The sequence below is a fragment of the Pogona vitticeps genome, chromosome 1 (assembly GCF_051106095.1).
Source record: "Pogona vitticeps strain Pit_001003342236 chromosome 1, PviZW2.1, whole genome shotgun sequence".
Taxonomy (NCBI): domain Eukaryota; kingdom Metazoa; phylum Chordata; class Lepidosauria; order Squamata; family Agamidae; genus Pogona; species Pogona vitticeps.
This window is the reverse complement of record NC_135783.1, coordinates 332,292,959-332,319,295: the sequence shown is the minus strand read 5'-3', so window position 1 is coordinate 332,319,295 and position 26,337 is coordinate 332,292,959. Positions and strand designations below refer to the sequence as shown.

The 26,337-nt window shown below is 41.5% G+C and overlaps 1 protein-coding gene across 11 annotated transcripts in view; it reads right to left on the bottom strand.

Annotated features, from left to right (window-relative positions):
• UNC79 (unc-79 subunit of NALCN channel complex) overlaps positions 1 to 26,337 on the bottom strand; it is a 172,596-nt gene that overhangs the window by 4,253 nt on the left and 142,006 nt on the right. For 9 of the 11 annotated variants that reach the window (XM_072986600.2, XM_072986604.2, XM_078383740.1 and 6 more), the window contains 6 exons: positions 21,177 to 21,254; positions 17,108 to 17,197; positions 13,334 to 13,509; positions 9,894 to 10,080; positions 7,025 to 7,222; positions 4,316 to 4,393 (listed from right to left, as the gene is read on the bottom strand). In XM_072986600.2, the coding sequence (XP_072842701.2) occupies positions 4,316 to 4,393; positions 7,025 to 7,222; positions 9,894 to 10,080; positions 13,334 to 13,509; positions 17,108 to 17,197; positions 21,177 to 21,254 (807 nt within the window). The remainder of the gene's footprint in view (positions 1 to 4,315; positions 4,394 to 7,024; positions 7,223 to 9,893; positions 10,081 to 13,333; positions 13,510 to 17,107; positions 17,198 to 21,176; positions 21,255 to 26,337) is intronic. The other 2 variants (XM_072986602.2, XM_078383742.1) reach the window with 1 other exon arrangement.

Here is a 26,337-nt window from a genome sequence, read left to right as displayed (position 1 = left end):
TGCAGATATTAGCAGACTGGAAACTAATTCTCTAGTTGCCCAATTACCCACCTCCTTTTCATTTTTTGATAAAAGTGCTATTTTAGGTAAAATTTTAGGACACCCAGCTAAATTTAAATTGGTTGTTGTGGGTTTTTCGGGCTCTTTGGCCGTGTTCTGAAGGTTGTTCTTCCTAACGTTTCACTAGTCTCTGTGGCCGGCATCTTCAGAGGACAGCACTCTCTATGCTCTGAAGATGCCGGCCACAGAGACCGGCGAAACGTTAGGAAGAACAACCTTCAGAACACGGCCAAAGAGCCCGAAAAACCCACAACAACCATTAGATCCCAGCCGTGAAAGCCTTTGCGAATATATTAAATTTAAATTGCTTGTTTTATTTATTTCCTTAAACAACAATTGCCAAAAATTCAGTACTGTACATACTTACATTCCCACCACATATGAAAATATCTACATATCTACTGGCACCATCTCCAACACGTTTTAAAATAATTATCAGTTTCACTGAAGTTAAGCACCATTTCCAAATTAAGTTATAAAAATTATTTTATCCTTATTGACATTCATTTCAACATTCCAGTGTTCTATATGTATTGTACATAGATTGTACACATGTTGACTGTTCCATGTGAATAACTCCACAGGTCTACAAATACTGTACATATATTAAATGTACTGGGTCATCCAACGTCATTATTCTCAACAAGGAGAGGTTGAGAATAAAGTAAGCCACCTTGAGGATTTTTCTGGGGGGAAGAAGGGTGGGATCACAATGTATTTTTTCAAAGAAGAACTTGTACTTTTCATTTTTGTTCTTTCCTCTTCATAGTTACTTCCTTACACCAAGGCATTCTCATTGGGAGCTGGTAATATCTGAGCATGTTTACATACACCTTACACAGAGAACTGAAATCTTGAATGTCAAATTTTGCAATAACAGAAAATGTCTTGGAGAGATATTCACTTCTTTAACAAAAGTTGGTGGTGATCTTTTAACAAGACACTTTTAACTGTTTGTTTAGACTGTTCCTTTTCCTATGGATAGGTAGCATGTCGGTCTCGGAAAAATGTCCTGAAGATGATGCATGACATTTGATAGAACAGGGATCGGACACCTGCAATCTTGCAGATATTCTTGGATGGAAAAATCCTATTATCCTTGACAATTCACCATGCTCACTGGTGTAGATATGAGTTGGAGTCCAATAATATCTAGAGGGCAGCATGTTTCTCACCTGTTCTGTAGATGTGAGATAGCTTTCATTCAAAATACCATATGTTATTTATTTACTAGTTACATTTATATTCCACTTTTCCTCCCATGTGCTCAAAATGGCAGATGTGGCACTCCTCCATTACTACTTTATCTTCACAATATCCCTAAAAGGTAAAGCAGGGTGAATTGGTCTAAACTGAATTTCATGGTTCTTCAAAGACTCTGAATAGTAATCTAGCCACTACAACACTGCAATAAGAAGTATGTTTAAATGGCCACTGCAAAAGAAACAGTGACTCACAAGTTCCTTAGAAATGCATCAGCGGTAGTGTTCTGTAATATCTTGGGAATGATACTTAACCAAATGTCTGCCATTTTTTATTATTACTGACTTCATGCTCCCATTTGACTGACAACTGTGCCAGTTTCCATATTTGATAGCTCAAGTTGTATTTATTTGCAACATGGAAGAAACAAAGAGGTCTGGGAGAATGATTTTGCATTTTGCTTTGTTTTATAATTGTAAACCAGGTTTACATTAAGCCTGAAGACCTTTCTGACATGTTCCAACATTACTGAAAGAGTTTGACATATTGTTCAAAACTGTTCCTCTAAATGGCATCAAGATCTGCAATTTTCCAATTAAGGTCCTAAGAGTTACATGGAAAATGTAATCAGTATTGACAGCATGAGATAAAGTGCTATTCAGGGAATGTTATTTCATTGGCTGGATTGGATGATGCAACATTTGGCAGAATTCTAGAGGTGGGTGAGAGTCACAGTCCATCTTCAGCACACTGCTTAGCAACAACATTGTTTATGGAATCCCAATGAATAAATAAACATTGTGGACTGCAAAGCTTTGAAATGCTAGGAACAAAGGTCCTTGTAGTGACTATCAATTAACTAGAGATATAGCTGGACAAACCTGAATTTCTAACAAGAAGGAAGAAATTAAGGGTTTGCCCTGATTGCAAGAGACAATTGTGCTATTCACTGGCCAGAAACAGATTTGGGTTTTACTTTGAAATGCATGAAATTGTGTTAGGACACACTGACAAAACTGCATCGAGGTGTCATGCACCTGCTCATACATACGATGGCATGCTATCAGCCATTTGCCTGGCACCTTGTAAATTAGTTGCAATTTCCTGCTGTAACTTACGTCATTTTACTTACTCCAGTATGAAAATGAAATAGAATTCTGGCCAGTGCTTGATCATGGGCCAGTTATTCTCTCGCGGCCTGGTCTCTCTCACGTGGATTTTGTGAGGACGAGGTGGAAAGGAAGAGATCTCACTGGAGGAAAAATGAGGTATAACTGTTCCCAAACTCAACTGGAGATGGACCTTGTTCTGATCCAGATGGACAGATTTTAGGTCCAGACATTCTTTTTATGAGCATTATCTCTGGCCTGCTTCTGATCATGTAACACATGGAGAGGACACATAACCTTTCGAAAAGCATCACAGCGGTGCGTTCATGTGGAAACTGCATTTAAAAATTTGTAACCCCTGCAAATTTGGGGGGGGGGAATGGTGTCTACAAGCAAAGCCCCAACAAAGATATCTGATTCGCCTTTGCAGATATTTCTGTGAAAGGTACCCATTTATGTCTATCACTTGCTCATGTGGGTCCCTTCCAGCTTTGATGATGATGGTATCTCATATGAGCAAAAGTGCTGTCAATTAGAAGAATGTGCCATGATAAGGATAGACCTGCTTCTTGGCCTCCCAGAGTGATGGCCTGTGGGGGGTGGGGGGGAATAACCCTCTTCTGTTCCAAACAAGCAGAGGGCTGGCCCAAGTCTTGGACATCATGAGGCCTCAGTTAGGAGATACAGAGGGACACCAGCAATTGCAGTGGCAGCTGCTTAACCATTCTTCAGATCCCCCCAGCTATTTCTCTCTAATGGAAAACAAAGCTTGTATGCCATGCAGCCTTTTCTGCACCCTGTAACCTGGCCTGGGTTGTGTGGGTGGAGGATCCTATCTCAATTACCATTGTTGTCGTACTCCAATCAGCATTGGCACATGGAATGGGAGGTGGGCATCCATTTGCCCTTCACTTCACTCAGCTGGATGCCTTGAACTGGCCCTGGAAGCAAACCATTCTCTAGCCAAACAATTTTTGGAGATACTTTTCTCAGTTTTCCTTTTGATGCTATGGTACCAAACAAGGAGCTAAAGGAATGCTTCTTATCAACTTGCCCTTCTGAACTGTCCTATCACCAGCTCAAGTGTTGCATTTTGGAATAGATCTTGCTCTTCGTTCTTCCCCAAGCTGGGGTTTTCCAGATGTGTACTCCAACAGCATACTGGCAAGGGTGATGAGAGTGACATCCAACACAGCTAGAAGGTAACTGGATTGGCAAAGGCCACCTTGAATCATCTTTCAAAGTTGTAAGTAGCCAGCAATAGTATTCTTGATAGGACTAGGAACAGCAAGTGGGGAAAAAATCCAGAAGTTGTTAAAGCTTTCTTTCAACCTCTGTTGCTCATGCTTTGTTGGCTGAACTTTCTGCACCTATTCAGACAGCTTTTTCCAGTTTAATGATCCTAAACACTCTTTCCCTTCATTTTTGCATTGCATAATACAGAAATCTTCCAAAGGAAATGGATCAGATCCCAAAACTAGGATTGTTTATATTCAGCTCTTCTCTTTTGTCCCTTAGTTTGTTAAGAACTACATCCTCTTTGGACAAAGGTACAGCCAAGTTATATAAAAGCTGCACTGACAGCTGTTTTCTTATTATTCAGCTGCATCCAAGATGCATCCAAGTACTTGAAGGCTAGGAGTAAAAATTTTATTTATTTTATTTAGATTTTAAAAAATTATAATAGAATTACTATTCAACCTAGCTCTGAAACAGGAAAAATCCAGTCCTATTGTCTTCTGTAGATAAATTTTTGCACTGAATAAAATACTACTTCAGAGAGTCCCCAGTCCTCTGGAGCCATTTTTCAGGGGGCAGAGAGAAAAGTGAGGTGGTTTTGGTGGTAGAGAAACCCGCAAGTGGACACAAAATGCCATGCATAGCCTTTTGGAATCTAGTTATTTTTAAAAAGCCCATGGGTTCCCAATGGAGAGCTGGCCTACCTTGACAAATATAGTGGAATTACATTCCTGCAAAGCCTCCATTAAGCTGATCACATGGAGACACACCATCTCCACCATCTAGAGGGAAATGAACACGGAGTACAACAACATCAGGAAAACAAAAAGCCATGGCTGGTACGATTAACTTCAGTTCATTCGTATAGCAATTAATAAGAAAAATGCATAACCAACAAAATTTCAAATAACCAGCAAGCAAGTAGAAAACCATGTTTAATCTGGCCATTGCTGTTTTCAGCCAAATTTCATTTTACCTAATTTGAACCTTTAGGTAGAATCTTTTACCTAGCCCAGAATTAAAATATTTTGAAAAATCAGTTTTTGTACTGCACATTCCAGAATCCTCAAGCAGCATAACCAGTGGCCACGCTGGTTACAGGTTTCTGGGAGTTGTAATTTAAAAAAATGGTAACTTTTCCAAACTTTGCACTAGCCCTTGAAAGTCCATTTCAACACCCCACCCTGAATAGTTACCATTCATCAGAATTCCAATAGAAAGGCATATTTTTAATTTACTGGATTCTCTCTCAGAATCAGTTACAGTGGTGCCCCGCATAGCAACGTTAATCCATTCCGGATTAATCGTCGCTATGCAGAAAAATCGCTAAACGGAACGGAAAAAGCCATAGGAACGCATTAAACTTCGTTTAATGTGTTCCTATGGCTCCCAAACTCACCGTTCAGCGAAGTTCCTCCATAGCACCACCATTTTCGCGCCCTCGGTAAGCGAGGGCAGGGTGTGAAACACTTGCGGCGGCCATTTTGGGCACCCGGCGGCCATTTTGGAACCGCCAATCAGCTGTTTTAAAAAACATCGCAATGCGAAGATTGGTAAGCGAAACGCTTACCAATCACTGCAATGCGATGTTTTGCCTAATCAGAACATCGCAATGCTATCGCATTAGCAATCTAAAAAAAAATAGATCGCTATGCGGATTCATTGTTAAACGGTGCGCTTGTTAAGCGAGGCACCACTGTATATCTAAATCCTGTTTATTTTTCGAAGCAATTAATTATAATTCATCAGAGAGGTATGAATACATAATTCTTCATTTTTTCTTCAGAGCAAACAATCTGGTATAGAGAAAAATCTTCTGTTGTAGTGGAGTGATGTAAAGGTTTTCCTTGACAATGAAGTTTAGTTGTGTCCAACTCTAGGGGCCGATGCGCATCCTGGTTTGTAAGCCAAAGAGCCAGTGTTTGTCCACAGGCACTTTTTGTGGTCACATGGCCAGCATGGCTAAACACAGAACTCCGTTACCTTCCCACCAAGGTGGCACCTATTCTTCTACTTGCATTTGCCTGCGTTTGAACTGCTAGGTTGGGAGGAGCTGCAGCCAGCAGCTCACCCTGTTGCATGGATTCGAACTGCTGACCTTCCAACAAATAGCCCAGTTGCTCAGTGATTTAACCCGCAGCACTAACTGCGTCCCCATTGCGGTGATACATATAATTTCAACTCTTCTGCAGTGAACCAATTTACAGGCAAACCACTATGGGTAACGTCATAATGAATTCTGTGAGACAGAAAACTCACAGAACCCACTATGATATTACCTACAGCATATACAGCTGGATCCCTTTATCCACAGAATCAGTATCCACTAATTCACTTATCCACAGTCTGAAAATATTTTATATATAGTATATAATGATGACGTTACTAGAACTGGCCACTAGAGGGAGATGGAGACCATGCTATGTATAGATTTTGCTAGAGAGATTTCTATAATGTCATTACCAGAACTAGCCACCAGATGGACACAGAGATTGTTCTATGTATAGCCTTCACTATTAAAATAGCATTCTGTGTTTTTCAGCATCCATGGGGAGGCTTGGAACCATTCTCCTGCAGATATGGAGGTCCTACTGTACTGCCCTTTCACAATGTGTTCCATCGTTACTTGGAAGGACCCATTGATCACCTTTCAGGATGTCCCTGTGGCATGCAGTTGTGTCATTAGGCATTGTACAGAAGGGACTGCTAGTGCAGAAAGTTTAATCATTCACACTTAGGGTAACAAACATTCACTGTCAAACTGGATTTACGCCATAGACTTCCTTCATCCAATGAGTTGGATGAAGTTATGATTGTTTCTTTGATGAGCAATTGCTCCTGTTTTAAAGGAGAAGAGGTGCTTATATACCGGAACCAGAAGGAAACACTGTAACCAAAAGGCCAACCACCCGAGTTTACTTTTTTTTCCCTGCTCCATCCCAGTTATCTTTCCTTCTGTGTCACACCTTTCAGCTTGCAAGCTTGATCACTGCATGGCAATGGTCCCCTTTCAAGTATTGGTGAGTCATTCTGGGAGCTTTTATCAGTGGACATCTTGGGTTCCAAAATGTTCTTGGACTAAAACTCCCAGAAACCTTCACTGCCAGCTGTGCTGGCCAAGATTTTTTGGGAGTTGTGTTCGAAGAACATCTGGGGACCCAAAATTGGGAACCACTGAAAGAGAGAGAGAGACAGAGAGAGAGAGAGAGGGCACAGCCACTTCTAAAACCTATCAAAATGGAGACTGCTTGCTCCGCATGTACACCACCACCACCCATATCTATTATCCCATGCTGCCATGTGGATCTGTATCTCAATACACAGACACAGGGCTTTCAGCTTTAAATGCCTTGTCTATTATACAGGACTGAATGAAATCAGCCCCGGAACCTCAGCCGTGGCATCTGACTCACCACCTTGTTATGTGCCATTAGCTGGAGAATGCTCGGCGTCACGCGGCTCCAGAACTCCAGGGCGGTGAGGATCGCTGTGAAGCTAAATTCATTTTGGTTCTGGACTGTGGGAGCCACTGCTGCTTGTTCGCAATATACTGTCCACAGCTGAGCAAAGATAAAGGCATGGAAAAGGGAACACATGTGCAAGACGGAGGTCTAGAGGAAGAGAAAGAAGGGATGGGGAAGAAAACCTCTGTTGGTCTTCAAATAATATATAACATTCTCCTACAGAGAACGACGACATATTATTATTTCCCTCTTCCAATAACCTCTATCAAAGTAATCCTAATCAACAACAGCCTTGTCAAGAATGCCCTCAGATTTTGTTTCCTGTCCACATGTGATGAGTGATGTGACAACTCATCTATATTCAAACATATTCAAACAGGCACTTTATATTCACAGCCTCAGATCAGGCAAAGGGATGGCAAGGCCAAAGCCTATGGGGACACACACACACATACACACACACGGACGCACAGCTCTGTGGACCAAGGATGACTGGATGGAACAACTCTGAGCAAGGCAAGTACTGCAAGTTTTGTCACCCCTGCAAGAATCTATGGAGGCGGTTACAGCTTGATCTCCCAAAGAGACTCATAAAACTGTCTGGTCTATGTAATTCCATGAGCAAACCCAGGATTCTGAGAAAAACCGCACTTTGAGACTTGTGCTTCTGTCACATTTTTTAGCAGGTCATGGCAAGGAACTGTCCTCATCCATCCAACCCTCTGGCTTGTGGAATTCAGGGAATGACAAGGGAAGTCTCCACTTAACCCTTCCTGCTAATGGAATGATTGCCATCAACAAAACGAAGAGGACGAAATTCCCCCGTTCCCTTCCAGTCGCCTCTCTGAATTTTTTTCCAGCCCAAATTTTGGTGGGCTCCATTGGGTTGAGAGGAGAGGAAAGTCCTCTTGTATGAGGGGAAGTGGAATGTCCACTTGCACAATGTTGCATTCCATCCAGTTTCACCAGAACTGCATCAGAACATGAAAAAGTCATTTTTTTGAGGCTCTGATGTGGATAAAGTTTGGAATTGTCCTCTTACAACCAATACACTGGCTGCAACTCACTAAATTTTTCACTAAAACAATGAAAAGGAGTGAAGGGACAGTTGACCCCATTGTCTACAAAGATGGAGAGGGTCAACTGATCCCACATCCCTAGGAGGAGATAACACCATCTTCCCGGGTGGTGAAGACCCATGGGTGGCAAAATGGCAAATGCGTTTCAGTATACTGTATAAGAAAATGAAAAGTCATGCACATTGGGGCAAAAATTAAAAACTTTAGTTATCAGCTAATGGGTTCTGAGCTGTATGTGATGGATCAGGAAAGAGATCTTTCTTTCTGGTGCTGGTGGACAGCTCGATAAAAGTATCAACCCATTGAAGAAGGCCAATTCCATGCTAGTTATCATTAAAAAAGGGGTTTGAAAATAAAACAGCCAACAATTCCATTGTACAAAATGCTGGTAAGGCCGCACCTGGAGTATTGCGTACAGTTCTGGCTGCTGCACCTCAAAAAAGACATAGTGGAACTGGAAAAGGTGCAGAAGAGGGCGACTAAAATGATGACTGGGCTGGGGCACCTCCTTTATGAGGAAAGGCTACAGTGCTTGGGGCTCTTTAGTCGAGAGAAAAGGCACCTGAGGGGGGACATGATTGAGACATATAAAATTATGCAGGGGATGGATAAAATAGATAGAGGGAAGAACTTTTCCCTCACACGCAATACCAGAACCAGGGGACATCCACTCAAATTGAGTTTTGAGAGAGTGAGAACAGACAAAAGAAAATATTTCTTTACCCAGCATTTTGTTAGTCTGTGGAACTCCTTGCCACAGGATGTGGTGATGGCATCTGGCCTTGATGCCTTGAAAAGGGGATTGGACAGATTCCTGGAGGAAAAGTCCATCACAGGTTACAAGCCATGATGGGAACATATAATCTCCAGGCTTAAAAGGAAGGTACTTTAAAATGCCAGATGTAGGGAAGGGGTATCAGGAGACAGGTATCTAGTTGTATGCTCCCAGAGGCATCTGGTGGGGCCACTGTGAGATACAGGAACCTGGGCTAGATGGGCCCTTGGCCGGATCTAGCAAGGCTCTTCTTATGTTCTTATCTGCTCTCCATGCTGGAAGTCTCCATTTTGGACAGCATGTAACTGCAGTTTCCATAGTTTTTAACATCTACCCAGAATGGATTTTAAACTTTTCTGCTTCTCCTGTCCCATTCCCCAAGTTTTGTGATGCCTAGTTTAATTAAACGTTCTGAGGATTCAAAGCTTACTTCTCCCTTCCTCCATCCCCTTTTATATTTTGATGGCGCACTAAATATATTATCCTACCATGCTTTGGAAAATATGGACCACACAACTAAGCTTCTTTTTATTCACTTAAAAAAACTAAAGGAAGGCAAGATGTGATGGTAAATTGAGCCACAACCCATCAGGTAGAGTTCCCCCAACTCAGACCTAAGGGAAATTTAGCATTCAGGGATTCATAGTTTAAGTGCCAGACAGGGGTTAGATGGGACTTGGTGAGCAAAGCGTCCACATAGAGCTGAGCTAGGAAAGCTAACACCGCACAGTGTTAATAAGAAATTGGGAATGGCCATCCAATTGGCTACGGTCCCAGGTCAGTTGCCTCCCAGCAAACACCTGCATACCAACCTCTAGGTCTTTTCAGAATCACTGCAAAGATGCTGTAACCCTGGTGTTTCTGTTAATTTCCCAGGGCAGCTAGGCAGCATCTAGGCGGTACCCTGTATATCATATTTAGTTGCACATCAAACAGTTGCTATTTTCATGCAGCATTCTTGTACCTTGGACTGTTCTGGAAATCCAATCAGGATCACAATCAGATGATCAGCAACATGAGAGCCTGCATCCAGTGGAATGGGCATACAGACTGAAGGAGAATTTGGACAGACAACATTATGTGTCAAGGACCCCAGAAGCAGCCAGGAGAGCAGCCGGATGTGAGATACACATTCAATGAATTCTTTGGGTCTGTTGGGAAAGAGGACATGGTTTCAGATTCTTACTGTCTCAAAAGCTTAATCCTCTCTCAAATAACCAGCATCAATTTGAATGTAATACTGATATCAATGTTTGTTTTTATAAAGCATAATAATAAACTATGGCCGGAATCCTATTGGGATTTGTGTAAAATAACATAAGCTGTGCTGGTAAATTGCAGCTACAGTGGGGTGTTGACTTAAGAACGGCTCGAGTTAAGAACATTTTGACTTAAGAACCATTCTCATAGGAAAATATTGACTTGACTTACGTACTTAGATTTGAGTTACGAACTGAAAAAAAACCATGTGGGAGGCAGGGAAAGTGCAAAAAGTGAACTTTCAGTTAACTGTTGGCCAGTGAAAAGGGTGCCTGTCTGCTTCCTCACTCCTCCCAGCGTTTAGAGAGTGGATTGGGAGACAGTCTTCAGACTGCCTGGTCCTGTACTGCCTGGACTGTATTTTCCCTGCCTTCCCTGAACCTTTCTTGACCTAAGAAAAAAAGAAACAAAATATCCCCCTCTAGTGGTCGAAGGCAAAATAGCAGCTTCCCATTAGTTTCTATGGACGGAAAAGAGCAGATACGGATCAAATGGTTTTCAATGCATTCCTATGGGAAATGCAGATTTGACCTGAGAACTTTTTGACTTGAGAACCGCCTTCCAATACGGATTAAGTTCTCAAGTCAAGACCCCACTGTAATTAACAACATGTGAGCCATGTGCTTGATGATGTGAATAATACATGGCCAGGCAGGCAACCAGTTATGCAGCTAGCATCTTGTAAATTAGTTGAAATCTTCTACTTCCATTTCAGAAATTCACGTGATCTGGATTAAAATTCAATAGGATTCTAGAATACTAATCATCACCATCTTCTTCATAATGCATATAAGACATAGGCAAAGCAAAGTACACATACAACAATTTTTATTATGATTCATTTGTTTCAAATAGTATATAAGGGCTTGTAGGTCATCTACAATCATCATCCCAACATTTGTCATTATGATGTACAATAATAAACTCAATTTTTATATTTATTTATTTCTATGTTTGTTTATTTCAAATATTTCTATCTCATCTTTCTCCTCAAAAGGACTCAAAGTGGCTCACATCATTAAAACAGTATTTAAAAGATTAACAAAAGTATATAAATATTTAAAAAGAATTAAGCAAGTATTGTATAAAAGTGGCAACTAAGATCAATATTAAAACAACAGAGCACAATAGTCCATTTTAAACCCTCTCAGACCACCAGTCATTAAGGAAAAGCCTGCCTGAAGAGAAAGGTCTTTGCCTGCCTGCGGAAGGACAGCAAAGATGGGGCCAGCCTAGCTTCCCATGGGAGGGAGTTCCAGAGTCTGGAAGCAGCATCAGAAAAGGCCCTCTCCTGTGTGCACCTGTGAGGGGGTGGTGGGACCAAGGGAAAGGCCTCTCCTGATGATCTTAATGCCTGGGCAGGCTCATAGAGGAAGATGAAGTCTTTTAAATATATTGGATCCAAGTTGTTTAGGGCTTTATAGGTTAAAACCAGCACTTTGAATCGTGCCCGGAAACAGTATGGCAGCCAGTGGAGCATGTGTCACTGTGGCCAGATCAGACCTTTCAAGAAACAGGTGCAACTGGAGCACAAGTTTTAATTATGTACAGTGGGGTCTTGACTTGAGAACTTAATCCGTATTGGAAGGCAGTTCTCAAGTCAAAAAGTTCTCAGGTCAAATCTGCATTTCCCATAGGAATGCATTGAGAACCATTTGATCCGTATCTGCTCTTTTCTGTCCATAGAAACTAATGGGAAGCTGCTATTCCGCCTTCGACCACTGGAGGGGGATATTTTGCTTCTTTTTTTCTTAGGTCAAGAAAGGTTCAGGGAAGGCAGGGAAAATACAGTCCAGGCAGTACAGTACCAGGCTGTCTGAAGACTGTCTCTCAATCCACTCTCTAAACGCTGGGAGGAGTGAGGAAGCAGACAGGCACCCTTTTCACTGGCCAACAGTTAACTGAAAGTTCCAATTTTGCACTTTCCCTGCCTCCCACGTGGTTTTTCAGTTCTTAACTCAAATCTAAGTACGTAAGTCAAGTCAATATTTTCCTATGAGAGCGGTTCTTAAGTCAAAATGTTCTTAACTCAAGCCGTTCTTAAGTCAAGACCCCACTGTAAAGGCACTCCTGGCCACCGCTGAAATCTGGGCATCCAGGCTCCGAGATGAATCCAGGAGCACCCCCAAGCTGCGTGTCTGTGTTTTCAGAGGGAGTGTAACTCCATCCAGCACAGGCTGCAATCCGATTCCTTGATCTGGTTTTTGACTGACCAGGAGCAACTCTGTCTTGTTTGGATTAAGTTTCACTTTATTCACCCTCATTACTGACACCAGACACTGATTTAGAACTGAGACCGCTTCCTTGGATTTAGATGGAAAAGAGAGACAGAGTTGGGTGTCATCAGCGGACTGGTGACACTGAACCCCAAAATGCTGAACAACCTTTCCCAGAGGTTTCATGTAGATGTTAAATAACATGGGGGACAAAACAAAGCTTTTATAAGCCAGGATGGGCAAGAGTTTAGCAGACAAATGAAAGCCTTCACTGCTCCAGGGATCCTGTCCACATCATCAGGGTGCAAAAACTGAAACTTATCCATCAACACAGGACAAGCAGGAGTCATAGTTATATCTGTAAGACCTGTATTAATTACAGCATCCAAGTCAGCGTGGATCCGAAAGATTTTGCCTGCAAAATGCTGTGCAAATTCTTCAAGCTAACAATAATACACTAATAGACATGGGCAAAGCAAACAGTCCTACATGATCTATTTGTTCCAAGGAGCTAAAAGAAATTTGCCGCCTTATTGAAACATCTTTCATCCATGTATCATTTTTTGGTTGAAGGATATGCTATATTCTTAGACTTCAAATCACTATACAGTACAGTGGTGCCTCGCATAGGAAACATCGTTTTGCAATCCCTTTTGTGATCGCAAAAAGTTTGTCATAATGTGATTTCGTTGTTAAACAGGGTGCTTGTCTTGCGAGGCACCACTGTATTTTGTTGTGAGGAAATGCAAATCACTAACCTCCAAATAACAATACCTGTCTGAAATATAATTATGTGCAAGTACTAAGACGTCTTAATGATAGTATCTGTAACTTTACTGGTATTGTAACAAGACAATTCTACCCCTACCATTTAGACATCTGTTTCAAGTTCTTTGTTATCATTCCATTTGGGTCAAGACGTTCTTACCCTTGTTGCATTGCAGATGGAGGATGATACAGCCAAGGCAAATAACGCACCACAGCCTTGTTATCCCTGTGATTACCACGCGAGATTTCCATAGCAGCGATCTGAGCTAAGCCAACCTTCAAGTGCCCACCAAAAGTATCTTCATGCAGGGGCTGGGAACATGTTTTCATGTGACTCTGCAAAGCCAGAACATTTAACACCGTGAAGAGATTAATGCCATTTGATATTAAAGGCGAGAAGGATAAGGATGTTATACAGGTTAAGTGAAAACTTAACATTCAGTTAATGAAGGCTGAGAGTGCTCCACAACAAAAAAGAATCAATCTTCCAGCTACATATCACATGTTAAAATGCATATTTCCTATTCATTACAACACTTTCCCTGTATTAACAAAAATTGTCCAAAGTTCCATGCATGAGCAATCACATAAAACCAATGTTTACCTCTCTGTAACCAATCACAGAACAAATGCAAACTAATCTGTATCATGCAGGGCCAGACACACTCATGCTAGGGTAAACAAACATTTTTTCAGTCCTGAAGGAAATACTGCTTTTAATGGGATGCTAACCATAGGGTCTAGACTGCCACTGACATTATAGACAACAGCTCTGAGGAAAGTTAAGGCTTATGGGTCAGTTATCTTCCTCTCTACCTATAGAATCAGGCAGGCAACTAATCCTTCACCCATCATCTAGACTAGCCATTCTCAATGGGCCCTCCAGGAAGGCTTGACACATTTGAAGGGGGCCACAGACCAGAAACAATTCTTCATACACCACTCTGTAAGGTTCGTTACGTAATTTATAGAATCCTGATTCGGCCTGTATTTCTTTAATTGTGTTTATGCTGAGAATGGCTGCTCCAGATGAGGTTCCCTCAGCACATTTTTCAGACTGGAATGTCTCTGCCACTCCCTTCTGTTGATTAATTTCTCAGTGTTTATGTGGGATACTTCAGGGTGGAAATTCTGGCACTCTATACCTCTCTTGCTTCTTCAAACACTGAGGTATTTAGAGAGGAGTGATTAAAGCACATATTTTTGTTAATGGCCTAATGCAGCCTTGCCCAACCTCGTATGCTTCAAATACATTGGAACGCAATGCACATCAAACCTAGACTGATATGCTGGATTAAAATTTCCACCATCTCCAGCCAACCTGGTATTGCAGTGTAATCCATCTGGATAGCAGCAGATCAGGACAAGCTGAGGAAAAGTCCCAGCCTCTTAAACCACCCCCTTCTGCCTAGTATTTCTGACAGTATTCCTGACCTAAATGCTTTAAATTCACCTATGATAATGAAGAGAAAGTGGGGAGGGGAGTTAAGAGATAGAGATTTCTAAGGCAAGGTCCCAAGGTAAGTCCACCAAAATGCTCAGATGCCACTGGTACATCCTCTTTCATGAAAGCCCCTCAGGAAAGAAGGTGTTTGGCTTCCAGTGACCATTCAAAAGCATTCAAAACAACTATGTATTGCCTGCCGTTCACTTTCAGTTTAGATAAACAACCATAAAACAGACTGTCATCATGCAAACTGAAAAAACTTAAACAAAATAAACTTTATCAGCAAAATCAGTAAAACCTAATAACATGATTCAAAACAAAACAAAATATACATTTTAACTTGTTTTGACTACGCACTAGAAAAACCAGGTCTTTGCCCAATGTCAAAAAGACATTATTTTCGGTACCATAATCAAGAAAGTCCTCTCTGCTGTTATTTCCTGTCAGACTTCGGAAGGCTAAGGGATTTGGGGAAAGATCCATCATAGTGATAGAAAATGTGGATAGCCTGGCATGGGAAAAGTAGTCCTTTTAGACACCAAAGACCCAAGCCATTTACGATAATCCTGAAGCTCTCAATGCTGACATCAGCAAAAGAAAGCACTTTATTATCATCATCATCCTTTTTATTTTCAGCATTGCTGGTGCATGGGAGCAGACCAAAGGGCCAAGACTAAACATTAGGAGTCAAGTCCTAAAAAATTGCAGGTGAGATGAGATGAATTACTGAGTTTTGAATTTCAGGGGGGAAAATAGCAGCATTGGCAATTGTTTAAAATTGGTAAATAAAGATTTAGGTACAACTCCAGTTGCTGAAACAACCGCCACCATCTGTCAAATCTGCTTTGATTTGAATTCCTGCATTGAGCACGGGGTTGGACTCGATGGCTTTACAGGCCCCTCCCCATTCAATGATTGTATGATTCTACAATTCTAAGGCTTTAAAAGGGGGACAGTAAAATAGGTTGGCTTGGATGGTTCCCCAGATGTTTTTGGACTAAACCTCCCAGAAATCCTGGCCAGCACAGCTAGCAGTGATGGCTTCTGGGAGTTTTAGTACAAGAACATCTAGGGACCCAGGGTTGGGAAGCACAGGATTACAGGCAAGAAATTACAGAATTATTATATGAGGTGTATTGGGCAGACTTTAATCCTGTAAATTCTACTTTGGTTTTCACTAGAACCTACAGAAGAGTGTCTTGGAAAGGGAAGATGGCCCCAGAAGGTTTCCATTTTCTCAGTGGAATATGAGTTTTGGCCAGAAACACTTATACATTTGGGGTCTATGTTTCCACAGCATAGACTCACCCTGGCCATTTTAATGAATGACACAAGGGTATTAATGTACATTTCAGAATATCCAAACTACAGCTAAGGAATTGAGACTTGGTTTGCTCAAACAAATGCGTCACCATCCCAAACCTTGCAGCAAACATATTTTGAAACCTACAGGAATTTCAAAGGCATTCTATCATGTGAGACTGTCCATTTCAAAGAGAGAGGGAAGGAATAAAAAAATTCACTGGTCTTGTGCATGTTCTTCTTGTGAATCTCAACACCTCTTCAGAACCTGGCCACTACCACCCTGGACTTTTATCTTCCTGGGCTCCATGATCACTGCAGATGGAGACAGCAGCCCTGAAATTAAAAGGCGCCTTCTTCTTGGGAGGAAAGCGATGACAAATCTGGACAGCATCTTGAAAAGCAGAGACATCACCTTGCCAACAAAAGTCCGAATAGTCAAAGCTATGGTTTTTCCTGTCGTGATGTATGGAAGTGAGAGCTGGACCATAAAGAAAGCAGACCGCCGAAGAATTGATGCCTTTGAATTGTGGTGCTGGAGGAGGCTCTTGAGAATCCCCTGGACTGCAAGGAGAACAAACCTATCAGTTCTAAAGGAAATCAAGCCTGAGTGCTCACTGGAAGGACAGATCCTGAAGCTGAGGCTCCAGTACTTTGGCCATCTAATGAGAAGAAAAGACTCCCTGGAAAAGACCCTGATGTTGGGAAAGTGTGATGGCAAGAGGAGAAGGGGACGACCGAGGATGAGATGGCTGGACAGTGTCTGCGAAGCAACCAACATGAACCTGACACAACTCCGGGAGGCAGTAGAAGACAGGAGGGCCTGGCGTGCTCTGGTCCATGGGGTCACGAAGAGTCGGACACGACTAAACGACTAAACACACACCATCTATTCTGTGCTGCCAATAACACTGTTCTTTCTATAATTAATGAAAAGGTATTTTTTAAACAAAGTTGGACAGAGCTTATCTGGGCCCTCTCAAAGTTGTCATGCAAACAGTAACATGGTGATATCCAAGACAACTGGCTATGCAAAATTTCATCACTCCTAATTTAAATCTACACAGAACACATGTTATCAGCCTATGAAAGAAGCTCTCCCTTCTCTCTAGATCGCCATGATGCAGAACTTCATAACGATGCAATAAAACCATTTCAGTTGATGTGCCTGAGCTTTATACTCACCTTCAGCTTGGTCAAAGTATGCATATCAGCAATAAAATCCAAAACCTCTCCAATGTATTGTCTCATACATTCCATTGCTGCCGTTGCACACTTGAACATGGAAGAACAAAAACCTGTTTTAATGACTCGCCAAGGCTCAAAACAAAAGATAAATTACCTCTCCTTCCTATGATGCCAGCTGAAACTCAAACCCCCAATATCTCCGAGATCCTGCACCCTGATCTCACAACAGTTCCAGAAGGTGATCTGGCCCCAAAGGGAATGTAAAGCCCACTTTCTGATCCAGTAAAGTAGTAAAAATAACAGTAGGATATAGGGAATATTAATCAGGTCGTGCTTTTACAGTCTAAGGGTACATTTGGCAAAAGGCATGTGGACATGCGGCATGGAGTGGCCTGTAGGTGTATGGCATATGGAATGGACTACAGACCTATGGAATGACCTATCTATGGAATGGCATCAAGGAAATATTTGGTTTGTTTCATAAACAGCAGGATTGACTGTTTCCTGATGGCAAAGGGCTGAGGATTTCTTTCACCCTGGACTTTTGAATGAGGAAATTAGCAAAATGAATGAGCGAATGAACAAACAAACAAACAAACAAACAAAGACAGATACTTGGTTGCTGTAGCAACAAGGCTTTGGATGAACTGGGGGACACTGGAGTGTACCCTGATAAGATGCTATGGTTTCATCACATGCTGCAGAACAAAGATACAATTTAGTCTCTGGGAATAAAGAAAGGTGGTACAATGCACTCTTTCCACCTTGCCATCTACCAATACAGAACTGAATTTGAGGGGTGAAGGTAAAGAACCCGACCAGAATGCAAAAAAATTTAGGAGCATCAGTGGAACAAAAAGCAATTAGTGCTTGGGGCAAAGAGACTCAGGCTCTCAATCGCTGGCTTTCACCCTCATACATACATCCTGTTCCGTTCACTTTTTCTAGACCTTTGGGTAGTGTGGGCGGCATGGAAGGTAAATAAATAAACAAACAAACAAACAAACAAACAAACAAACAAATGTTTACTTTTGGAGATTTTGACAGCTCTGAGGCCCTTAGGCTCTAGTTTGCCTTGATTCTGAGAGAAACTTCAGTTTTTACAATGGATTAGATTACACCTTCTGGGAGATTCTATGGCTCTTTTACTGTCTTTTATTTCCCTACTTTATTTCATAGTTTTCTTTCCTTCCTTCATCTTGAGTGCTGTGTCCAGTTCTGCAAGAAGCATCGGAACAAGTTCCGAGGAAGGCAACAAGGCTGTTCAGAGGGCTGGAAACCAAACCCTATGAGGAAAGACTGAAAGAATTCTGCATATTTATCCTTGAGAAAACAGATATGGTATCAAAGGCTCATATAATGAGATACTGAGATTCATGGGGCACACCCTCCAAACACACATCTGCACAACAGACTTCAGCATAGTTTAAGGACACTGCCTTTCCTCAGAAAATATGATTTTTCAAGTGGACCACCCAAACTGCTGTTCATGGGACTTTTTAGAAGATGTCATGCCCATTAAATTGGTATATAAAACCAATATAAGCTTTGTGGTGCAGTACTGCTGAGAAGTAAGGTGAGCCAGTCTGGCAGTAAACAAATGCAAGATTTAAAATACCAGTACATTCCTAAAAGTTGTTCCTAAATGCATTCATTGGGCAATTCCATGGATTACATCAGGAGTAGGGAGAGTGTGTAGCCTTCCAGATGTTGCTGGACTACAACCCCCATCTGACTTTATAACAAACCAGAATTTCCATGTTTCAAGTCCCCTTCTGTAGGAATGGACCAGCAAACAAATCAGTGAGACAAACATTCTAAATATTGTGTACAACTTGTTAATCTCAGTACAAATATTGCTGCTCAAGGGGCAGTTCAGAGATCACATTAGTGTTATCTCACTGCCAACAATAGGGTTATTGTTCAATAGATGTGAATTTTCTTATTGTTATCCTAACACCAACAGCTGCCAGCTGCAATTTTAAAAATGGCATTAGAAAGAAATCATAATAAGCCTAGTCTATGTTGCAACAAAACCCCACCATTACAAGATAATCAATTTGTAGGGATAGCAAATTGTCATTATTTGACTAGGAATGGTTTGGATTCTCAGTCTTAAATGGAGTTTTATGTGCTGAAATTTAGAGTTTGGCAGGGTTGGAGAAAGTAAAGCGACACAAATGTTGTATTTTAGCACTTGACCGCTTCTCATTTCTCCATGTTAATATAAAATCTACGTGGATGTGAACTATACCACCTTCTGTCTTCTCCACGGTTATGCCTGTCAGTTTACTTGACAAGACAACAAACAGTAAAAATAAGGTCACAGAAAGGCCTGTCAGAGTGTTCTCCATCTTCCAGTGGCTCTGGAGAAGGATTCCACATTTCGTTTCTTTCAAATTGAGTGACGGCTTGATAAAGGCTATTGTGCCTCAGCCTCTCTTGAATACTAAGTAAGTAAAGTTTGATTATGTGGTCATAGACCTGATTATACAAAGATAAAATACATAAAATAAATACATAGTATAGTATAAAATCTTGCTATCGTGTTTTGCGAGTTCTCATAGCTGAAAATAAAAACTTAGCCACTGTTTTATTATTTGAGTCTCTCCAGACAATAGAAACTTCAAATAGCTTGTGGGAGGTAGACCAGTACATTTACTCATGATTGAACCAAGAATACTAATAGTTCAATTCAAACCCATCACATCCTCTCTTTCTTGCTACTGTTCCTCCGGTCGCAATAAACATGTTGACTTCTAAGAAGATAATCCATGCTACTGTGTTTTCCTTCTTAAATTACTAGATTCTCCATTTTTACTGCTATATCACAGAGAAAGATAATTGATCGAGACTATAATGCGAATTTTCAGTATTATTTAAGCTTGAAGGGTCTGAGATTTCTTTTCCTTTACATTTCAACATAAATTAAATGTGGAAATTTCTGGGTATTAAAAACACACACTGCCATACCCATTCCGCTGCAGGGACACTATGCTGGTAGAAAAACACAGAGGTTGCATTGTGTTGAAGTCAAACTGTGCTTTTGGGACACTTCTGCATGCAGAACAAGGTGCATCTCTCTCTCTTTTGGCCATAGAACTCCCCACAAGCCACACAAGACTCCCAATTACTACAGATAGTCCAAAATGAAACAAACAAGCAAACAAACAAGAAGGGACCTTACATTTAGTTTTGATTTGTCTGTCTGTGTGTGTATGAGTGTTTGTCTGTGCCACCTCATTTTTAAAAAAATTCATTTTTTTTGGCTGTCAGGTCTTGTGGTGCCCTTGAGGCCCCTAAAAGAGACCACTTCATCTATCTATCTCTCTCTCTCTCTCTCTCTCTCTCTCTCTCTCCCTCCCTCCCTCCCTCCCTCCATCCCTCCATCCCTCCATCCCTCCCTCCATCCATCCATCCATCCATCCATCCATCCATCCATCCATCCATCCATCCCATTTTTACCCTTCCTTTCCTCTAAGAAAGGACCCAAGGCAGCTAAAATCCATACTTGAGGTATAGAGAAATCACCCTGCACGGACGTCAGGCCCCAGTCAGAGCAGATGATACTGGGCTAGCTGGAATGATGGTTTGAATGAGTGCAAGGCAGCTTTCTGAGTTCTTCAGTTTCCGTAATGTGAGGCAGGAGTCTGTGTTGTTTACTTATTGGCCAAACTCCCTGACAGCTGAATTATGGAGAATGAAGGGGAGAAAACAGTGATGAGAAAGAGCCCTTTGGCACCTTCCCGCCCACTGAATGGGCTGGACAAAGCAAAGGCATGTGCCTGAAAGGGGAACTGAGTCATGCCCAAGCTGGCACATACATGACATCTGAGCCTATTTTGCCACACCTGAGACTTGACTGGACTGCTAGAAAAATGAACAAGTGGTTTTTAGATCAAATCAAGCCTGGGCTCTGGAGACAAAAATATTGACATTGAGGCTGCCCTGCTTTAGGCACATCATGACAAGGCAGGATTCTCTGTCAATTTAAATACACATAGAAAAATATATAGGTTAAAGAAATATCGAGAAAAAAAGAGGCAGAATTTGCTTTGATACTTACACCAGGGAGGGACGTAATCATCTGCTTGTGCAAGATCATTGATTCAGCTAGTTTTGTTCCAGCATCTGCACAAACAAACTAATGAGGAATAACACATTAAGCATTCTATTGTGTGGAGTAGAGGGTACAGGAGGCAAAATGCAAGAACCCATTGTTTATGATTTTATTAAGCTAAGTTTCTTCTTGCTGATATTTGCTGGATATATATTAAAAAATCTTATATTGTGAATAAGCAGATCAATCCTCCATGATCAAAAAGCCAAGAAATTTAGATCCTGTATATGTGACCACACATTAAAAAGTATGCTTTCTTTCTCCCCCAATAATTTTTTCTCCTTGTAGCAGCAATTTTAAAGTCAAAGAGGTTGCCCCCCCCTCCAAGTCAGAGAGCTCATTACAGAGTGTGCAACCTTGATGACATTAGGACAACTACAGTTCCAGTTGGCTCAATGCAGGTTTTCATTCCAGAGCAAAATATGTATTCTCCTTGCAGATTTCTTTTCCATTTCTTAGTGAGTAGTGACTTTTCTCTACAATAACTTTAAAAAAAACCTTTTAAATACAGTAGATGGTGCAATCTATTTGTTTATCTGATTTGTATCCTACCCTTCTTCATAAGATCAAAGCTTAAGAAAGTAATCTTCTGGACCACATTTCCCAGAATCCTCCCGCCAGCATGGGTATTGTGGGTGATAAACTCTAGTCTAGGAGGATTAATCCAAAAAAGTGATATTCTCAAAATCTGCAGAGGATGGTAAACAACCTCCATAAAATTTATATAAGTCAATGTCCTGTGTAACCGGAGTGTACAAGCATTGCCCCTGATTTAGCAGTCTTGCCTTTGCATATCTGGTCCTACACTGCTTGTGCCATTGGTTCCACCACTAGTTGCATGATCAGTCACATGACAAGGGGTCTGCTGAAGTGGGGAAATGCTTATATGATTGCCCTTATGCTTCAAATGGGATAGTGGTCCTAAATTGCAATTCTAAAATCACTATACTACTACAGTGGGGTCTTGACTTGAGAACTTAATCCGTATTGGAAGGCAGTTCTCAAGTCAAAAAGTTCTCAGGTCAAATCTGCATTTCCCATAGGAATGCATTGAAAACCATTTGATCCGTATCTGCTCTTTTCCATCCATAGAAACTAATGGGAAGCTGCTATTCTGCCTTCGACCACTAGAGGGGGATATTTTGCTTCTTTTTTTCTTAGGTCAAGAAAGGTTCAGGGAAGGCAGGGAAAATACAGTCCAGGCAGTACAGTACCAGGCAGTCCGAAGACTGTCTCCCAATCCACTCTCTAAATGCTGGGAGGAGTGAGGAAGCAGACAGGCACCCTTTTCACTGCCCAACAGTTAACTGAAAGTTCAATTTTTGCACTTTCCCTGCCTCCCACGTGGTTTTTTTTCAGTTCTTAACTCAAATCTAAGTACCGTATGTAAGTCAAGTCAATATTTTCCTATGAGAGTGGTTCTTAAGTCAAAATGTTCTTAACTCAAGCCGTTCTTAAGTCAAGACCCCACTGTACTACTACTACTACTACTACCACCACTACTACTACTACTACTACCAACAACAACAACATCACTACCAACAACAACACTACCAACAATAATGTAAACATGAAGCAAAACAGATGAAATATTTGCATTATACTCTCAAAATCTTTTCTAATAAATATACTTTTAAAGTAACACCTCAATAACAACAGCAAGCAAGACAATGAAACCTACTGGAAGGGAGATCCATGGTTAGTTTGCCACAACTGAGAAGTCCCTGCCACACAAGTTAGCCCCATATTACTCTTGTGCATCACAAGCAAGGCCTTCCTCATTAATCTTAGAATACAGACAAATGTGTTAAATTCAGATATGGGAAACATTAGGTTTTTGAAACTACAGCTCCCGGAAATGTATTATCGGATTCTGGGAGTTTCAGTTCAAAACACCATTCCCGTGCCTGGTTAAACCAAGAGTGGATAAAGAGTGGCCCTCCAGTTGCTGTCAGGTAGCAAAATGCAGCATGCCACGCCACCGGCTACGCTGGCTAGGGCAGCTGTGAGCGGCAGTCTAACTTCCCGCTTTGCTCATTCCCGTGATAAACTAACAAAACTGATATGTCTGAAAGAACAAGAAGAGATCTGCAGCTGCAAAATGGTTCCTGTTTGTTGGTAAGTCAAACGTGTGTTTATGTGCCATCAAATCACTCAGGACTTACGGAGACTTTGATAAAAGGTAACTGTGATGTTCAAGGAATAGTTTAACATTGCTGCTGCCGCCACTGAAATTCCAGGGCCATGCACGGATTTAAATTCATGACTTCTAAGTCCAATCTGACACTCTGTCCACTACCCCAGTGGTCCCCAACCTTGGGCCTCCAGATGTTCTTGGACTACAACTCCCAGGAGCCTTCACAACCACTTCTGCTGGCCAGGATTTCTGGGAGTTGAAGTCTAAGAACATCTGGAGGCCCAAGGTTGGGGACCACTGCACTACCCCACATTGGTTCTCATGGATCTGTCATGCCTTGATTCTACAATAACTTGCATTCAAAGGTAATTGTGTGGTGCTGGCATGCTATAGCTGAAATCCAGTAGCATGTCACGAGTAGAGTACATCCACTGACTCAGTGGGGAGTTGGTGAATCAACTTCTCTGAAATTTCCACTGATTCAATGGATCTTGCTCTAATTGCAACTTACTACTGGATTTCACACTGTATGTGGAAGTCCTAAGAGAAGATCCAAGCTGTTTGCAGAACCTATCACCTGAGGCAGGGAGGGGAGGAGGCCACTGGTCTTATGCCCCCCCCAACCTGAACAACTCATAGAACTAGCAAGGTTGATTGTATGGTAAGAGGAAGAATATGAGAATAAATACAGTGGTGCCTCGCTTAACGATGTTAATTGTTTCCCAAAAAAAATCGCTATGGGAAAACATCGCTAAGCGAAACACCATTTCCCGTACAAATGCATTGAAAACCGGTTAATCCGTTCCAATGGGAACGGATTACCGTCCTTAAGCGAAAATCGCCATAGGAAACATCGCTAAGCGAAACAATGTTTTCCCCATTGGAATGCATTGAACCCTATTCAATGCATTCCAATGGTTTTGCGATGAACCTTTAAAAATACTACTTATTCTTCCTAATCAGATGCAAAATTTCAGCTGCTTCCATGCTCACTTTTGCTTGTTCTGTTTTTCACCATTTGGGGTGGTCTGTGTGGCCCCTCCATGATCGATGGAGCAGAAAATTTGCTCCCTGAACTTGCCAAGGTCTACCATCCCTAGCCTAGAAGCTGGGTAATAAAAAAAAATAGTGAAGACAGAGATTTCTGGTAATTATAATTCTTTGGTGTGTGTGCACGCATTTCTGGAGTGGTGCACACATGTCCCTTTTCAGGCATCCTGCCAATCTGCCACATCCAATATATTCAAGAGATCATTTAAATGGAAATAGGTGACAACAGCCAGGTATCTGTAAAAAAGGAATGACCTCCTGTTTATCTTAATCGATTTGATACTGAGTGTTTTCCATAATGCTATCTGCATTCTGCAGGAAGTAGGCTAAGTTTCCTCGAGACATGACAAGGAAGAGACCTAGTGAACCTGACAAAAGGCTTGAAACTCATTTCGAATGCACCTCACCGTTGCTTATATCAAAGCTTTTCAAGGTGCCAAGATGACACTGACAACAGATTTAATGCCTGCCTTGTAAAGGAAAGCCACACAACAAAGGACAGCCAAGGATACCTGCCTGCTCTGCCAAGTCATCTGCTGTCGACGATAAAGGTCTGGCAAAGGGCTTTGGGGGCAGATGGGAAGCCAATCTGTCCAGGTTCAGGACTAGAGAGAAAAAGTTCTGGCAGTAAGAGGTGGATCACAGAGAGAAAGCCTTCCGGACTATGAGAACATGAGGAGAGGAAGACTGTGAAGGTCTGGATCAAGAAGATCACGCTCAGCTGCTCATTATCATATGGGGCTTCCTCCTTACTACTAAATGTTAATGTCAGGAGAATGAGGGGGGAAAGCACTTTGTGGCCTTGATGGAAAAACTTCCCCAGTATTCATGATTAAAGGGTCCCACAAGCTCAGTTATCGTATATATTAGCTTAGAAGTAGTTCACTTTGCTTATTATCTCTGGCTAATAGAGATGAACTAATTTATTCCCTCATAAACACACCAAATATAAAGTTTTAATAGCAATATCATAGGTACTCATAGTTACAAAGTTACTTTTCTGGTGTAAAAAGCAGTATATTCTAGTTACCTTTAAAAGTTACTCTTAGAAGGTACTGTATTTTTAGAGGTATTTTGACAGAAAGTATTCAGGCCACATGCCTTTCTCTTATCAATTCTAAGTGTTAGGTGAAGTATTGTTTTGTTCCATCCTTTAATGTGGGGGAATGCCCCTCCCCAAAGTTGCTAAAATGTTGGCTTAATCTACAGTAGAAGAGCAAACTCTCCTAGATGACGTCACAGCTGCTTCTGAGGGGCATGACTACCCATTCTTCTTTCTCATCGGTGATAGAGAGCTTGCTTAAAGGCCTCCTCCTAGGCCAATCATAATGGCATGATGCAACCATTGTCCTACCTGAACTCTGCCAACTATCTGTGAGCTTGTAAGGTTAATAAAAGCACAGTCCTCCTGGGGGCAGGGCAGAATTCATTCAGTCTGATTCTGCCTCTTCTACTAATCGCCCATCAGGAGCACTGCTGGCAGACATCCCTGCGTGTGGCTGACTTCTTTAACTTCTATCTCTAAGAGACTATTTGCTATCCTAATTACTTGTGATCACAAAGCCCATCAGCCTTCTCATTTTGTGACTCCAACACTTTTGTATTTTTCTCCAGTATTTTCAAGGTTTCTGTAAAGATTCTCAGTAATTCAGGTGTGGTTATCTGGAAGCTGAGTCATGGCAGGTTGCTGTCCTCTGAAGATGCCAGCCACAGAGACTGGCGAAACGTCAGGAAGAACAACCTTCAGAACACGGCCAAAGAGCCCGAAAAACCCAGAACAACCATTAGATCCCGGCCATGAAAGCCTTTGCGAATATATAGCAAATGGACTTCTTTCTTGTTAGGTTGGAATGTTTCACAACTTCAGTCACACTGAAGAAACTACTTGGCTGAGTAGCTAAAAAGAAAGAAGTCCAGTTG